The sequence below is a fragment of the Schistocerca cancellata genome, chromosome 1 (assembly GCF_023864275.1).
Source record: "Schistocerca cancellata isolate TAMUIC-IGC-003103 chromosome 1, iqSchCanc2.1, whole genome shotgun sequence".
In the NCBI taxonomy this organism is placed as follows: Eukaryota; Metazoa; Arthropoda; class Insecta; order Orthoptera; family Acrididae; genus Schistocerca; species Schistocerca cancellata.
In genome coordinates this window covers 476,227,046-476,243,122 of record NC_064626.1, presented here as the reverse complement: position 1 = coordinate 476,243,122, position 16,077 = coordinate 476,227,046, and the positions used below count along the sequence as shown (strand labels likewise).

Below are 16,077 nucleotides of genomic sequence, written 5' to 3'. Positions count from 1 at the left end.
ACAAACACAAACACACACACAAATTTCAAGCTTTCGAAAGCCACGGTAGCTTCGTCAGTAAAGAGGGAAGGAGAGGGAAAGGCAAAAGGATGTGGGTTTTAAGGGAGAGGGTAAAAAGTCATTCCAATCCCGGGAGCAGGAAGACTTACCTTAGGGGGAAAATGGACAGGTATACACTCACACGCGCGCGCGCACACACACACACACACACACACACACACACACACACACACACACACACACACACACACACACACATATCCATCCGCACATATACAGACGCAAGCAGACATATGTAAAGGCAAAGAGTTTGGGTAGAGATGTCAGTCGAGGCAGAAGTACACAGGCAAAGATGTTACTGAATGACAGGTGAGGTATGAACGGCAGCAACTTGAAATTAGCGGAGGTTGAGGCCTGGTGGGTAACGGGAAGAGAGGATATATTGAAGGGCAAGTTCCCGTCTCCGGAGTTCTGATAGGTTGGCGTCAGTGGGAAGTATCCAGATAACCCGGACGGTGTAACACTGTGCCACGATGTGTTGGCTGTGTACCAAGGCATGTTTAGCCACAGGGTGATCCTCATTACCAACAAATACTGTCTGCCTGTGTCCATTCATGCGAATGGACAGTTTGTTGCTGGTCATTCCCACATAGAAAGCTTCACAGTATAGGCAGGTCAGTTGGTAAAACACGTGGATACTGTCACACGTGGCTCTGCCTTTGATCGTGTACACCTTCTGAGTAACAGGATTGGAGTAGGTGGTGGTGGGAGGGTGCATGGGACAGGTTTTACACCGGGGGCAGTTACAAGGGTAGGAGCCAGAGGGTAGGGAAGGTGGTGTGGGTATTTCATAGGGATGAACCAAGAGGCTACGAAAGTTAGGTGGACGGCGGAAAGACACTCTTGGTGGAGTGGGGAGGATTTCGTGAAGGATGGATCTCATTTCAGGGCAGGTAAGTCTCTCCCCCCCCCCTCCCCAAAGTAAGTCTTACCGCTCCCAGGATTGGAATGATTCCTTACTCTCTCCCTTAAAACCCACATCCTTTCGTCTTTCCCTCTCCTTCCCTCTTTCCTGATGAAGCAACCGTGGGTTACGAAAGCTTGAAATTTGTCTGTGTGTTCGTGTTTGAAAAAAAAAATTCAAATATATTTAACCTATTTTTTTATCATATCTGAGCGTGCGCGCACTTCCTCGTGCATGCTCTCTAGCTGATTAAAGTATTTGGCCAATGAAGTTTTGAGTTTTTGTACTATATTCAGGGCTAGCCATAGCGCACCAGGCATTGCACTCACAGATGTTCTATGTGGGCTAGGTATGGCCCCTGCTGTACCTTTTATAGTAATCAGTTACTGGAAATAATTTTGCTTATCTCTTTAAACACAAACCACGACCCACTGCACATTCGTAAAACATCCCTTTCATGATGTGACTCACAGATGGAAGTGTACGAATAAATGTACTGCAGCCAATTGACTATAATTTGTTGGACACAACAGCCAAATTTAGTTATAAGGATCAAAGTGTCATTTATAAGAATAAATAGTAAAGTACAGTAAATAAATAATAAATAGTAATAAATACTTAATAGATCAGAAAGGCCATGGTCAACAAAAAATCTCTTCCACAACAACATTAACAATCGAAATATGGCAATATAGATGCCATAATCAGTAACTGTTTCACCTATGATACATGAAAATGAAGAAATCATTAGCCAGTGGTAGCACCAATCGACATTTTATGGGTTAGAAAACAGCTAGATGTAAGTACTATTGTACAGTCACCCAATATTATCAATAGTTAAACATAATAACAGAAACAAAGATAACTAAGTTAAGTAACACAGGCAGCTGTGCCACCTTCTGTCAAGTTTCTTGCAATGTTTCATACTGTGTGTCACTCTGTTTCTCATTCACAGAGTTTTCTGATAGGAAACTCTATGGTATCAGCCCAGCCCTTGCATGTGACATCATTGGGCACCATCTTTCTTTTGTTCGCCCTCCGGCTTCAGTCCAGTCACCACCAGCAGTCACAGCTGCCCGTCCTGCCATCACCAGCCCTGTTGACACCGACACCTGCTGTCTTGCTGGCCCTGTCATGGGTGACTCGACCAACCGTGCCTGCTAATGCCACAGCCACCATCTATGCAGTCACTTCTGCAGTCAAGGCCAGCCCTGTTGCGGTTGACCCTCCCAAGGCTGTTCCTGGATATGTTGTTGCCACCACCATCACAGCTGTCCTGTGGCCGGCCTGACCGTCTCTGCTGATGACACTGATAGTGTCGTGTGTTCCAACAGGCCTCGGCACGTGACTTCTTGAAAACTCTGCCACCAGTCCTGCCTACTCCTGGCTTTCCCTGTCATCACCTACAGCAGATAGTGGCCATTCGCATTTGTCCTTTTATCAGGAGGATCTCTCTCTCTCTCTCTCTCTCTCTCTCTCTCTCTCTCTCTCTCTCTCTCTCTCTCAATCTTTTACTGGTTCGGTTCCACATATTCATGCAACTTGTGCTGAACTTTTGAGTCTTTTCTGCAAAACGTTTTGGTTGTGTTACAATACTTGGCAAGATGTGGTTGCTTCTAAGTCACTTGTTTAACCCCGTTGACTGATGTCCTGTTGTTTCATTCCAATCTGCTGTGGTGGCTGCTCGGTGTCTCCTCACTTGCGTACTGCACTTCTCTATGATGGTTGCACTGTCTCTCTTTGGAGAGGAGTGTAGTGTATGCAGGACTGGGCCCCTGCATAAGTGGCCACTACCCTCAAGGGTGTGCTTTGCAGGTCAGGTACACACCCTGCTTTACCTCAGGAGGTTGTTTGTAAACAGAAGGTTCGCTGGGTTGTTTACCATCAAGCCTCATGAAGCCACCACAGCATCTGGAGGCACAAACCACAGCATTATATGGTGCACAGGTCACAGTAAACTGTGTTGCTGTTGCAGACATCTATTTGCATCTGCATGATCAGACGTCCATGTGACACCACGGCTGCATACCTCCACTGATGGGTACTTAGGTCACCGCTAAGCTCCTCAACAGCTAGTTACACTAAAAGGCACCAGATTTACCTCCCTGTCTCATGCCTTCACTGGGATAATCAGCCTCTAGACATTCTGTCAGCTGCTCCTGTACCTCGACCAGCATCTCGATCGCCCACATGTTTATAGCCTCATGGTACAGTGGCGCTAATCGTCCACAGCACCTCCCAATTCGTCACCACTCCCAATGATCATTGAAATCAACACAGTGGGCACCCACCACACATCATCAAGATGGACCTTTTTGAGTTTTTGCTATCATATAAACCACTTGGCTAGGGATATAACAGTATTCATTCTTTTTTGTGTGCTTGTCAACAATTCAATACTTCTACTACTCAGTACATTATTTACATTCTACCATAACTTTCCTTGCCATTTTAAAAGATAATATTACACTTTATATTAATAAGTTATTTGAAATAATTCTACTTACCTGCTTAAACATGAACCATGACTCATCGCACAGTACTAATACATTCATTTCATGGTGTGAATCACAGGTGGAGATGCATGAATAAATGTAAGAGCCAATTGACTATAATTTGTCGGACATGATAGCCAAGTTTATTAGTAAGGATCAAAGTATCATTTATATGATTTAAAGCCCTCACATTTAGCTACAACTGCACAGTTAGCAAACTGGACCCATAATACTGGAAGATTTCAATATTCAATGTAAATTAAATATTATTAACATGTTAAGTTCTTTTTTAACATGTCACAGGCTACAATAGTTTAGATTTCCAGTGGTATGTCTATATTATTTCATGGAAAAGTTTACTATTTAATTTTTTTTCACAGAAGTGATGTAAGTTTCAACTATAGTTCTACGTATCTCTGCTGAAGGGTCGTAAATTCTGTCAGGAAGGTCCCCCCTACAGCCACATTATATTCACAGTCAATAACTATTAAAGAAAATTTTGTATATCTGTTACTTTTTTCAATAAAATGCTACGATTTATTCTAGAAAGGTAAGTGGTGAAAGTGATAACTTTGAAAAAGTTTAATCTGATGAAGTTGTAAACCTTATAAATAAAAGATCAACCTTTTGAAAGACACCAAAAGAAGCTTGAGCATTTATACTGGAATATGATTATAAAATACACATTTAAATTTTGCTTAGTATGGTAGTAACACATGCTTGTTCTATAAGATCCTGAATAACATACATAGTGTCCAGCTGGAAACATACATTCAGTGAGGATAGAAGTTTTGACGATTCTTCTGAAATTAGCTGTTTTTCTTCCTCCAATAACTTTGCTCGTAATTCATTTTCTTGATACCTGTAAAAATAATCAACATAATTACTATATTTGTGATGCATCAATTACACTTCATGTTGTTTATGTTTATGTAACTTCAAACTGAATGATACATTTATTAATCAACAAAATTTGTCATAAATAATACTTCTCTTTTCAAAACCAATGGTTCAGGTCATAGAATAATAGACCAGAGATAAGAATGATCTGCATAAAGATTTAGTCAGTCACATCAGTCCACAAAGGTATCAATTATTCAGAAACATGTCTCCAATAATTTACTTGCAACCATACAAAAATTGTGACTAATAAAGTTCAGTTTAAGAGAAGACTATAAATTATTTGTTAGTGGTCAACTCCTCCTGTTCTATGGACAAGTTTCTTAGTATAAGCAACTGATGTACGTGTTATTAATAATATAAAACAATGTGTTGCACAAAATCCATCTTCTTCACATCTGTGGAACAAAAATCAGCATTTTTTCTTACACTGTTGAGGATCTCATTATGAATCATCTGAACAAAATGCATATTTTATCTAGTTATTTATTTTTTATTATTTATTTTATTTATGTATTGGTCCTGCGAATCTGGGACTGTACAGTGTACAAACAATATTGGATCATTCATTAATTACAATACACATTCCTTGATTTTTTTCTTTTTCAGACATCGTTTTAACAAAAGATAAAAGTATACAATATTTTATTACTCTATACATTTTATAAAAACAGTCTTAATCGGTGAGGCAGTTTTGTTTTTCTAGGTATTTCCTTACTGTAAAGAAGTAGTGCTCGACAAAGTAATCCTTCACAGTTGATTTGAACTTGGTTAAGCCCATTATTATTTTTGTGGATTTGGGTAGTGCATTGTACAATTTGATGCCAGGGTGGAGTATGCCTTTCTGTAATAGTGCTGTGTTTGTCTGTTGTACGTGTACATCATTTATTTGTCTTGTGTGCTAGTTATGTACAGATTCATTATGGGTGATGCTCGGACTGCTGCTGTTTAGTTTTCCTTTAATAATAATTGCATTTTCAAGTATATAAATACATGGAAGTGGTAAAATTTTATTTTTCCTAAATAGCTGCTTGCATGAAGATCTTTGATCTAACCCTTCCATTAATTTAATAATCTTTTACTGCTATCTAGGTGATTTCTGACTAGCTCCACAGTTTCCCCAAAAACCCTACACAATATTTCAACATTGAATGAACATAATCAAAATACATGGTCCTGAGATTATCGTGTGATATGCACTTTCTTGTTACACTCATTACAAAATATTTTTGCTCAGTTTTTTGTTCACATAGTCCACTTGTGTATCCCATTCCATGTTTTGTTGACTCCATATACCAAGAAATTTTGTACTCCCTGTTTTTTCAACTTCCAGATATATAATCAAACTGTCTGCATCAAAGTACTGTACTGTCTTCTTTGTTACGGTCTTAATGCCATTTTCAAAGTTTTATTTGCTACTTCATGTAATTAAGATGCCTGTGTCATCAGCAAATTGATACAGCTTACTGTTTTCACTGTTTATATGTAAATCGTTTACATATAGTAAGAACAGAATTGGACCCAATATGGAACCTTGGGGAACTCCGTGTTTGACTGCTAATAAATCTGAATGATGGGTTTTTACTGAGCTGTTTTCTTTCATGGAGGTATGATTTAATCCAGTTATGCGCTGCTCCCCTAATACCCCAGTCTTACCTAGTAATTTATCATGACCGATGGCATCAAACGCTTTTGACAAGTGCGGGAATATACTTGAGGTATGTTCCTGCCTATCTAGGGCCTGAAGAGTTTCATACAGAAAACGAAAGATTGCTGTTTCAGTAGAATGATTTCTCCTAAAACCATGTTGAGATTCCATTAGTATATAGAATTTATTTCTGAAATTTGACAGTCTTTTATAAAAGAGTTTCTCTAGAATTTTAGAGAACACAGACAGTAGAGAAACTGGTCTATAGTTTGACAACTCTTCCTGGCTTCCTTTTTTGTGTAGTGGTTTAACTTAAGCAATTTTTAAACATGTTGGAAAGCTGCCAATTGAGGACAAGTTTATAAGATATCTCAATGGTTCAGTAATCAAGGCTACACATTTTTTTACATCAAACTCTAGCATGTTAGCTATTCATTATGAATGTTTTGATTTTAGAAGCTTGATTTCTTGCTGTACTTCTTGTGTATTAGTTGGTATGAGAAATATTGTGTTTTCTACCTGTTCAATTTTTGATGTTATTTGTGAGGGATGTTTATGGGTAACCTTTTGCTCGATAAGTTTTTCTGATACATTTACAAAATAACTGTTAAATGTATTAGCTACTTCCTTTGGTTTGAAAATGGTGTGTGAATTTTCGTTCTAATGTATATTATTAGTTTTTGTTTTGTTACTTCGTGTTTCTTTTTTTGTACTATTCCAAACAGCTTTCATTTTATTAGATGCATTTCTTATGTATCTGTCATTTTCCATCATTTTGGCACTTTTTATTACTTTCCTGAGAATTATTTTATAGTTTTTAAAATACCTATCAAATTCTTTTGTGGTATGACATGTTTTTGTAACTTTGTAGAGGAATCTTTTCTCCGCTCACGGTTTTCTGATACCCGTAGTGATACATCTATCTGTTTGTGTGAGTGAATTTTGACCTCCTGATTTTTGGTGGAAATGTTAAATCAAAATGATATTTAATTGTATTCATAAGGATATTAAATTTGTCATATATATTTCCAACACTATAAATTCGTTCCCTTGATTCTTTCTCTAAATGATTTCTAAATATTTCAATATTCTGATCATTGTAAGATCTAGTCTCATGTGTACTTGTCATTTTGTTGGTCTTATCACATTCAATACTGAAGCCTACTGTTTGTCCATGGCGGTCTCCAAGTCCAGTGTTTATTAATTCTGCTTTCTAATGTTGTTAATTAGAGTTAATTATTATTTGGTCTACTGTGGATTTTTTAGAGCAAGTTTCTTGTTTTGGGGACTGTATTGTGATTTTCAAGTTATAAGAAACTAAGATATTCAATAGTTCTGTTCTTATTTTATGGGGTTTGCTAAAGTCTATATTGAAATCACTGCATATGAGGAGTGTTTGTTTATTTTTTACAGTTAGAATTAATGCGTTTCCATGTGTTTAAGAAAGTTTTTTATGTCTCCATCAGGAGATCCGTAAAGGTATACTGCAGTTGTTTTATGTGATGGTAATTCTATGGATGATATGTCATAATCCTTTTCCCTATTTAGTCTCTTTAGTTTTTCTGTATTTTTGTAAGCTATTCCTTTTCTGACAAAGATGCAGTTTTTACCACACTGAAGTTGTTTTCTACAAGTGTAGGCGGCCAATTCACAGTTTTTCATATTCACTGTTTGTAATATATCCTCTCTTAACCAGTGCTCATTAAGACATAGTACAGAAGTGCCACTTAATTCATTTGAAAGCATTATTTCCAATTATATCAATTTATTGCACAGAGACTGAACATTTTCATGGAACAGCATAAAATTACAAACAACTTTTTCTGAGTAACTTGGCTGAGCACTTACCTTTGGTTTTCTTTCTGACTTCTGTTCTTTGTTATTTTCTAGTACCAGTAGATGATCTTTTTTACTGGCAGAAACACATCTAATATTTTTTGTAGTCTTATGTAAATTATCACCTCTCTTACTAAAAGTCTGTTTGATTGGGGTAAGTTTAGTTTAGTAGTTACATAGAACAGAAGGATTAATAATTCACTGAATACTGCACAACCGAAATATATATACATATATTGCATCTCCCTTTGCTAAACCTATTCATAGATCATCTAAAGGAATCATTCTGCACCTTAAATCATTTGTCTATTTCAGATACATCTTAATGATTATGGTGTAACATGTCAATTCTAAGGAATAGCATGTTCCACATCTGACCATTTAGGCCAATGAGTGATGTTCATGTAAACTGAAAACATTGTTTAGGCAGTTCTTAAGTGTGGAACATCCCACTGTGCTTCCTCTGATTTGCCATGTATTCAGATGGATGTAAAAGGTGGCTGCTCAGAATATCAAGGCACAATGGCAAGTGTGCTTCTCCACCTGCTGTGGAGACCCACTTCTGCTTTGGTGTCATGGCTTGACAGTGTCTTGGAAGCCATGGAGCAAAGGGTGTGGACAACAATGTCAACTCACAAATAACTGAAGATCATAAATGAGGACTGTCATTCTGTTCTGAAATGTCAAATCAGAAGATCAACGCATGTTGTAATCTGTTTGGAGCTACTAGTTAAGAGAGATTTTTTCACCCACAATTGTAATGGGAGCTGTACATGGAAACACTGTGTGTAAAATACAGAAGAGTTACTGCAAAACCATTTACATAATTTACTAGTCTTAACAGATCAAAGTTCTTTCAGCACCAGCCCCAACTACATAAGATGAAGAAGTCCCACAGCACAGTCTAGTGGCATTGCACAGCAAGCCCACTACATCTTTGTAACTTCACAAAAGGCAACTGCAAGGTAATTATAAAGTTGACATGTATCTCAACCACATGACAGATAGCCCCTCGAGTGGAACACACCATAACCAAAACCACACCCATAACACTCCATTTTAGCACCCTACAGTTTGATTAAAATAACTTTTCAGTTGACGTCTGTACCTTGCAGCTACAGTGCTACCAATCAGCTGCCGGCTAGACTCAGTTATAGGTGGCACACAAACATGGCAGGTCATTTCACAAATACTGTTAAATGTGTAACACAGATGAATGTTGGAAGCAGCCACATTGAGGTATGATGGAAATAAGATATGCTCTGTCAGCAGCTGATTTTTACTGACCATGACTGAATAGCAGCAGACAATGCATGTCGAAGTCCTGAATTTAAAGTCAAGTCATACCCTAACAACAATCTCATGATGTGCAATGGATCCAAGAAAATATCTGTGAACAATCTGCAGCAGAACTAAAATCATGATTGCTTTGTTCATGGTGATTCAAGCTAATCTCTGTGAGCAAACTCAAGGCAGAAAATTTTCACTTTTAGTGCTAAAAGCAAACTGTAATTTCTCACTGTCACTGGTTACCACACCTTAAACTATTCTCACACTGGCTACACAAACTGCCATGTTACCAACTGATGAGCAGTCCTGGTTGGCACTTGACTGTGGGATACAGGCAGCACTGGCAGATTCCAAACAAAAAATGAATGACAGTAAGAAAAAGAACACCAAATAAAAAGGTCAATATAATGATGGAAATGGTGTAGAAAAGTTTCACACACACACACACACACACACACACACACACACACACACACACACACAAAAGGAGCACACACATTTTAAAGCATTTTGTGAAATTTAAACCTATGTCCTCCTACACACTAGATATATATGTTAGCCATGGCACTATACTACTCAACTGCATGAGATTTTAATATTTATAACTCAGGTGATCCAGTGACAACAATATATTGCAGCCTTCAAAAATTCAGCTTCACACAATGCCATGTGACTCTTATCTAATGTAAGCTGATCTCTGTGTTTATAACAACAGTATAAGCAACACTGATGATACAACGACTACACCGTCGCTCATTGCTGTGTTCATTCATTCACCTATGTATGAAGCAGAGGCAGCCAGTGGTAGGTCTGATTAGATGAGCTGTAAACAGCACCAACATAATTTTTTTTATCAGTAATTTATTCTGTAAAGAGTAGAACAGACTCACCGTGCTGGGTTTGAGTAGTTGAACCAGAATCTAGTGACATTGTTTAAATACAAATGAGAACATCGCTATTATTGTTAAAGTTGTGTATCAGTTTGGACTAAGAAAATGGAGGCATTAATGGCCCTCATTAAGACTTAAAAGGAAGAATTAAAAAATAGCACTAAGACTCAAGGACTAGTGCTGCCAGATTTAAAAGGACAAAGGGGGGGGGGGGGGGGGGAGGGGGAGTTAGCTACAGAGGCAGATAAAATCTGTAATATAGAGAAGATCTTATGGAAGTTAGCAAAGGGGTTGAGATAGAAAAACAGAGCGAGTTAGGAAGGAAGGAGGTTCAAGAACTGTTAAGAAAGGTAAACAAGAAGAAGCAACAGTTAGAGGAATTGTCAAATCATGAATTAGAAAGCATACATAGTGAAATCTTGGATACACAATGCCAAGTACAGGCATTAGAACAAAGTAGAGAATTTGGTGAAGTAATTAGTGACCCAAACATTTTGACTAGGTAGGAGGACCATCTACAGGAACAAAATGAACAGAAAGCACAGAAAAAAAGTTGCATCTACCACTGGTACATGTAATTTTATGGGCAGTGTAGTAGAAAACCAAAAAAGAATTTCTGTGTCAAAGTGAATACATGAGAGTATATGATGACTGTAAACCTGATTATAAAAAATATTTAAAAGGTAAAGAATATTCAGAGGAGGAATTAAGTTTTGAATTCTGTGTGTGTGTCAGGGAAGTCAGAGTACCAGTAGAGACTTTAACATGTTTCTTGTGTTTAAGCATTATAGTAATAACTATATAAAAATTAATGAGTAGAGCATTAAGTTATGAATGTGTTTCACATAATGTATTATGTCAATTATCGACTGCTGAAGGAGGAAAGTTTATTGGTAATGGACTGTGCATGATATCATACTTACTACGATTTGCAGGTGCAATGAATTAAATGGTGAAGAGAGTATTATTTTACAGATATGTAGGGGGGAACGATTTATGATGCACCTTCTCTCCCATCTGGGAGGAGGGTGTAGTAATTAATCTAGAGTAAATCACTGATTATTACTGACATAATATCAGCCTGGTACACTGTGTGTAACATATTTATTTCTTGAGGGTTACAGAAATATTTTCTTTATATTTGTTTTGTTATAATTAGTTACCTGAGGTAAAATAGCGACCTTTTGTAAGCAATTAATCTTAGAGAGAGCGATGCTAATATTTTGCTTGAGTGATAAAAAAAGGTCAGTCATTCATTCAATTGTTACAGATTAGCTGTTATGATAAGCCAGTTACACATTATAACTGGAATAGCAGCCGTAGTGTTACCTCAACTGCGGTAGCAAAGATGTGTGTCGTGGAGTTATTATTATATATTACACTATAATATGTTAGTAATATAATAAGTTACAAGTTCAAGTGAAGAAATATGATATTGAGATGTTAAACAGTTTTATATCCCCAGGAGAATCTGTGTTCCTTGCAAATTTGGAGAGATGATGGCTATCAGATGTCCGAGTTAATAGTTTCATTATATCAAATTTCATTTTCCCTGGAACAGTTTCTTCTACTCTTTCTGTCTGTTGTCTTTAACTTAAATCTATCTTCTACTGTCCTATCTTAATTTTAGTGTCAGAACAACATTGGTATTGCCAATGTGCTATTACAAAGGGTCTTACCCTAGTTCTCTTGTAAATAAAAGAAATGGCTGGGGTAATAGAAACAAATCGCATTACAGCTACAGTATATGACATTGACAAATATAGATGGTGTGTTTCATATGTTATGTATAAGAAACAATTATATACTTTCTATAAGGGAGGTTACCTAACATAGGCCATAGCAGCTTGTAGAGATAGTGATAATGGATGGACATGTTAGTAATGGCAACTACTTGATGATTTATGAATGTGTTGTTGCTTCCTACCTTCATGCTTGTCATGGGGGTATGTTAGGATCAATTTTTGGGGCCTGTGTAGGTGAAGCCAAGACGAGTCCATTATGTACGAATATGTCAACCACTCATCCTTCAGCGTCTCAGTGGAGAACCCATGGGGGAGGGAATCCTGTGATGGGGGAAGTATGGAACTCTCGTCTTTGGGGCTCTATCACCCTTCTCTCTTGGATCCTAGCAAACCCATTCTTCATTTTCTTTTCTTGCTTCTCTGTCAGGAGAACCAATTTCGACTCTGTTTCCATATGCATATGTTTCTATAGCTGAAACCTTTCTCTTCTGCAGACTGCATAGTGGTAATTATAACCTACTAGTGTAGGAAAGCTGGAGGACATACGACAACCAGGTACATATGCTGTTAAGTGAGGCAGACAATACATTTCCTGCTAACAGCATGTTAGCCATAGCACCTGAACAGAAGGAAGGGGATGGAAGAGGAAACCACTCCCTAACTAGAAGACGACACACTAACATGCAAGTGAGAAAGAAATATTTTGCAACTAAAACACTTTGCTGTCGTAGCTAAGATTATGGTTATCTCTGGTGAAAGCACACTAATGAACTGTTTAACAGTCAATGCATGAAAATGATATGAAATACTTGAGTTATCTCTGATGAGAAGGTGATAATGAATGAAGGATTTAAGTTAATTAAAGAAAAGGCTATAGTTATAATATATTACACTTCTTACTATAAAATTGAAGGATTGGTGAGCTATTAAATAGTTACATCTTATGTTATAAAAACTGCAATAAGTAAGTAGAGAGTAAGAGCAAACTTAGACTTGTTCTCAATAGAACTTGAGAAATATATGAATGCGTGGTGTCTGTTCTTTCAGACAAGTTCAAAAGAGCAGACACCACACATCCATATAATTTGACAGGCCTAGCTGGGCACGGGATCATCTTTTTCAGTTTGGATGCACTAATATGTCCACCTGTGGGAATCTCAGAGAGTGAACAAGAAGGAAATGGATAGGGACTGCAGATATGATGATGTATGGTTTGCGGGATGCTCAACTGCACAGTTATCAGCACCCGTACGAATTCCCAATCATTACATAGTCCAATTTCGCCACTTTCACAAATGATGAGGGATTGATGAGGACAACACAAAACCCAGTGCCCAGCTGGAGAAAATCCCCAACCTGGCCGGGAATCGAACCCGGGACCCCGTGATCCAGAGGCAGCAAAACTAGCAACTAGGCCACGAGCTGAAGACAGGGACTGCAGATAGGTGGCGCTTGATGGGGCTGTGAATCGGCCGTGAGGCGTGCCGAGATAGTCGATGCAGTTGCGGTAAGGCTGTGTCCCAGATAGCGTGGTGGTTAGTGTACCTGCCTAGTAAGCAGGGGATCCCGAGTTTGAATCCCGGTTCAGTACCCATTTTCACTCATCGCTGCTAATTCCGCATAATGTCTCAATGCAGCTGACAGCAGTGATACCCTCCCTACTTATATATAATAGAACTTGAGAAACTACCTTCAATATATATCATGAATATTTGACTAAAGAAATAAAGAAAAAGATTGTTCAGTCATTGCAAAATGCACTTTTGCATGGTTTTTGGTGTGGACAGAATGCACCCACTTTGATAGTAAAGAAAGATAAACCCTATAATATCACAACACTGAATAGAATCCCATTGGACAGTCATTAACAACAAGTGTTTACGGGAAGGCGAAGACTACTTGGAGAAGTGGTAATAATAACATCGGAAGCAGCACAGGAAGAAGGCTTATTATCAGATGATTTAGTATGTGTAAGCCATGGTGTTGCAAGAAGCAGAGATAAAAGAATACAAAAACAGGAGTCAAGAAACATGCATTTGTAAAAACCAGGCAAAGGTAATATGCTATGGGAAAGCTTTGTAACTGGCAAGTATAAAGAAGAAGGTCAGAGACCGTGCACACTGTTAAAAGATTTAATATGGGGTGTACTCAACTTTACATAGGTATTGCAGAGGAGGTAGTTTGGCAAACCCAGGGAAGGGATGGTCTAATCCTTTGTCAAGTGAATCCATAAATTTAACGGCCTGAATCTTATTTTTTAAAAGGAATTAAAAACAGGGGTACTCACATCAAAAAGCTGAAATGGTATTTACACAGTATCTGTCCATAGGATAAGGAGTAAGTGCAGCTCTTACAGAAGTAGGAAGCTGTACAGTGACTGTTAGTCATGCTATGGAGTGTTCTCCAAAACAGTTAAAGGAAAAGTGACTTACCTGGCCACTGATGTTTCTTTGCATTCACATTTCCGCTCATTTGACATAGCACAAATCTGAGATTTAAAACTGTAGTGTGTGTTGTGGGTTAAAATGTCAGTACATAACTCCTTATGGTGAAGATGAACCTAAACATTTTTCAATGTCCAAAATTTGAGATACTTATGTTGTTGTGATCAATAATTTAAAAGCAAAGAAAAGGAAGTTACACTATACAGCCCGATCAAGCAGTTCACCCGTTTCTCATATTCTTCTCTGCGAAAAGGAAACAATGTATATATACAATGGTTGGATCATAATAAAAAGTAAATCCCATACAAATAAGAGTAATAAAACACAAAATGGGAAAATAGTTTTCTTGACTGCAGAGTCTAGACGTACACCAGTATCTGGAGCGAAGTGAGTTAAGTATGAAACAAGGCTATTAAAGAAACACACTATCTTTTATCTATGCAAGGTGAATTACAAGAGAGATATTTTCTAAAATGAAAATGCAGAAAGGATAGCTAAGCACTGGCCAATGTGATTGTGCTTGCAGAAATAAAAGCAGATGTAGTGTTAGGGGATCTTATGATCACATAATAATAGAATTGAATGAATGTTGAAAATGATGTTATTTGATTGGTAGTTGTTATTGTTATGAGATTTCTGTAATTAGTCAAGTAAGTTGGATTTCACACAACGCCTTCTGTCCTGGTGGGGACATCTGTGGTGAAATACGTTGGTTCTAATGAATAACATGTTCCACTTCTAACCATGTAGGCTGGTGAAAGATGTTTGTGCAAACCGAAAATGTTGTTCTTAAGTGAGGAGCATCCTGCTGTGTGTGCCCTGGTTTGCCATACATGCAAATGGTTCAAATGGCTCTGAGCATTATGGGACTTAACATCTGTGGTCATCAGTCCCCTAGAACTTAGAACTACTTAAACCTAACTAACCTAAGGACATCACACACATCCATGCCCGAGGCAGGATTCGAACCTGCAACCGTAGCGGTCACGCGGTTCCAGACCGAAGTGCCTAGAACTGCACGGCCACACCGGCCGGCCCATATGTGCAGATAGATGTAAAAGACATCATCTCAGAACATCGACAAGCAGCACCTACTGTGGAGGTTGACCTTATGCTTTGGTGTTGCAGCTTGGAGATGTCTTAGAAGCCACGGAGAAAAGGGTGTGAGTGACAATGTCAATGCTTCAACAACTGAAGATCATTGTAAATGAGAACCATCTTTCTGTTCTAGAGTCGATTCTGTAAATCAACATATGTTGTGATTTGTTTGGAGCTATGACTTAAAGAGTGATCTGTTCACCCGAAATTGTAAAGGAAGCTGTACATGAAAACACTGCAGGTAAAAAGAAGAGTTACCACAAAACTGTTTACATAATTTAGTAGCCTGAATGGACTGTAGCTTTATTTCAGCTCCAGCCCCAACTTCATAAGGCAAAGAAGTCACACAGCACAGTCTAGTGGCACTACAGAAAACAACTTCAAGAACAGTGACTGGAAAATAATTATAATGTAAAAGTTGGCCTGGATATTGACCAAGTGACGGATCGTCCATGGAATGAAATGCATCATAACCAAAACTGTGCCTGTAGCACTCCATGGTCTGATTGATGGCAATGACACTGTCCGATCTTTCACAGAGAAAACTCAACAGTCACTTCCAAATAAACTCCAATTGGTCATTCTCAGCTCAGCAAAATACACTTCCTGGTTGATGATTTCCATGTCTATAATGGCCCAATAAAAGCCACTGCACATAAAAAACCAAACCACCTCAACTGTAAGAGCTATCACCCACACCATAAGAATAAGGTCCACACCTGGAGCCTCGGAATCTGTGAATACCACATCTGCAGTAAGGAGCAGCA

General features: G+C 38.1%; 1 protein-coding gene across 1 annotated transcript in view; it reads right to left on the bottom strand.

Annotated features, from left to right (window-relative positions):
* LOC126177352 (pleckstrin homology domain-containing family D member 1-like) overlaps positions 1-16,077 on the bottom strand; it is a 200,263-nt gene that overhangs the window by 91,960 nt on the left and 92,226 nt on the right. Inside the window, exon 8 of the mRNA XM_049924449.1 lies at positions 4,231-4,321. Coding sequence (XP_049780406.1) covers positions 4,231-4,321 — 91 coding nt within the window. The remainder of the gene's footprint in view (positions 1-4,230; positions 4,322-16,077) is intronic.